Source organism: Mandrillus leucophaeus, unplaced genomic scaffold, assembly GCF_000951045.1.
Source record: "Mandrillus leucophaeus isolate KB7577 unplaced genomic scaffold, Mleu.le_1.0 Scaffold1298, whole genome shotgun sequence".
Taxonomy (NCBI): domain Eukaryota; kingdom Metazoa; phylum Chordata; class Mammalia; order Primates; family Cercopithecidae; genus Mandrillus; species Mandrillus leucophaeus.
The window spans coordinates 108,471-111,178 of record NW_012101252.1 but is presented as its reverse complement, the minus strand read 5'-3'; the positions used below and the strand labels follow the sequence as shown (position 1 = coordinate 111,178).

Genomic DNA, 2,708 nt, shown 5'->3' with positions numbered 1-2,708 from the left:
TGCAATTTTCATGCAAGAGATCTTTTTCTTTCTTATGGCTAAGAGAAACCTAAGTAAACAAAGGGAACTTTTAGTTAGCACTCAAGAGAATGACATATCATGATTTCTTCTGAAATTAAAGAATGACATTTATATTTGTATAATGAAAGAATTTTCATAGTGGATATCTAACTGGAAAAATGTTGGACAAAACTTCAAATCTAAAACAGTGTAAATTCCAAAAAGTTGAAATATTTATTTAAAGACCATGAAAAATAAATCACTAGAGGATTTTTAAGAATTTCAGAATTGGAAAAGCCTTTCTCTGAATTATAAAAAAACCAGATGCATAAAATATAAGATTAATATGCTTGAGTATATTTTTTAAATTGGGTTTATACTCTGATATCTAACCTATCAACCACACCATTGTAAGAGCCTTAGCTATGCATATATTTGGACAGAAGCCATTTCTTAAAGTTCTTTAAGTTCCTTTTTCTGAAGAATGTTTTATCAATATACTGCTTTTCTAATATTTTTACAGTCAGTTATAAGAATTACATTTATTCGTAACTGTTTAAGCATTGTGTCCTTCCACAATGTACACATCGGCATCTAAACATTGCACTTCTACAAACAACACTGAACTCATTTAAGATCATGATTCTTAAAAGGAGAGGTCAAAAAATATATGCAGCCGGGAGCAGTGGCTCACACCTGTAATCCCAGCACTTTGGGAGGCTGAGGTGGGCGGAGATCATGAGGTCAGGAGTTTGAGACCAGTCTGGCCAACATAGTGAAACCCTGTCTCTAGTAAAAATACAAAAAATTAGCTGGGTGTGGTGGTGTACACCTGTAAACCCAGCTACTCAGGAGGCTGAGGCAGGAGAATCGTGTGAACTTGGGAGGCAGAGGTTGCACTGAGCTGAGATCGTGCCACTGCACTCCAGCATGGGCAACTTCATAAAATCACGGTTACTTTTGTGGTGTAAATATATTAATACAACAGAAGCCTTATATTTCAAAATATAAATGGTAAATAAGATACAACTTACAATGTTTTTCTTAGAAATTGTGAGATTATTTGCCATTGCAATAACTTTTCTTTCCTCTTTATAACGTTTGAAATAGTAATAAGTGTGAAATAAGGAAAATACACTGAAATATTTCTCTGGGAACAAAATGCTTATCAATAAATTATCACTAAATGTATATCATGGCACGCCATTGTATTCAAAACTCTTTGCATTGAAATGAGAAACTTCTTGGAGCAAACTGTTACTCTCCTCAAAAGTAAGGATAATGACATCTACAATATGGCCTCTGACCCAGCTATATATTTCCTACTTTCCTATTAGTGAAAATAACAAACTGATTTCTCTATCAATATTTTAAAAAGATGAACTAATGTCCAAAAACTAGAAAATCTGTTGTTAGTAGCAAAACTTATTTTTGATATTGGAAAAATCATCAATTCTTATGAAAAATATGAAATGCTTCTCCTTTGGATTGAGGCCATTGTGAGGATCACTACTTGACTGTTGCAGTCAAATGTAGCTGAATTAAGAACATGGTTTTACCCTGTATGTACAGGATATGATAAAGGATATATGGAGTGTCTGTGTATATATATACACACATATGTGTGTATATATATGTTTTAAAAATCCTTTATCCTTTCCAAAATACATAAAGTTATTTTTTAAACAAATACATACATTAAAACATTTGAAAATGACTAAAGAAAATACCTCAGAATTCATTTCCTTTTCAGCCACTTCCATCTGCTCTTGTTTATTAGTCAGAATCTCTTCTTGTGACATTCCAGCGATCTGTTCTTCCAAAACTTGCTTCTGGGTATCATTTTGTTCATCACTGGAAGAAATTTTGATTTTCATGAAATACTGGAGGTATCCCTAAAATGATCTACAGGGCAAGATGGTGCCATCAGATGTCATTCACACAATGTATATCTGCACATTAATCCAAGACAAGGCAAAAGGATCTCACATCCGTTAACCCAGCTCTCCCCAACCATGTTGGCACCAGGGACTGGCTTTGTGGAAGGTAATTTTTCTGTGGACCTGAGTTGAGGGATGGTTGCAGGATGATTCAAGCACATAACATTCATTGTGCACATTATTTCTATTATTACTTATATATAATGAAATAATTACATAGTTCACCATAATGTAGAATCAGTGGGAGCCTTAGCTTGTTTTCCTGCAACTAGATGGTCCCATCTGGGGGTGACAGGAGATGGTGACAGATCATAAAGGATTAGATTCTCATAAGGAGTGAACAACCTAGATCCCCTGTGTAAGCAGCTTACAAGAGGGTTTGAGTCACACTCCTATGACAATCTAATGCCACCACCGATTTGACAGGAAGAGGAGCTCAGGCAGTAATGTGAGTGACAGAGAGTGGCTTTAAACAGATGAAGCTTTGCTTGCTCACCTGCCACTAGCCTCCTGCTCTGTGGTCCAGGTCCTAACAGTCCAGGGACTGGTACTGGTCCATGGCCTGGGGATTGGGAAGCCAGCCCTGTGTTAACCCATACTTTTTATCTTTATTTTTTGGAAACACTTTCCACTTATATTCTTGATTCCTCTGTATTTTATAGACAACTTAGAAATTCCTTTTGGAACAAGACAGGGTCTAATATTGTGTTTTTAACATACAACTTTGAATTAATTTTATCTGTGTATGCAACAGAGATGTGAAATAAA

The 2,708-nt window shown here is 35.3% G+C and overlaps 1 protein-coding gene across 1 annotated transcript in view; it reads right to left on the bottom strand.

Annotated features, from left to right (window-relative positions):
* Window positions 1-2,708, bottom strand: part of LOC105533935 (POTE ankyrin domain family member B2-like) — a 59,116-nt gene that overhangs the window by 25,164 nt on the left and 31,244 nt on the right. The window contains exons 7-8 of the mRNA XM_011972541.1: window positions 1,731-1,854; window positions 4-49 (exon numbers count right to left, since the gene is read on the bottom strand). Coding sequence (XP_011827931.1) covers window positions 4-49; window positions 1,731-1,854 — 170 coding nt within the window. The remainder of the gene's footprint in view (window positions 1-3; window positions 50-1,730; window positions 1,855-2,708) is intronic.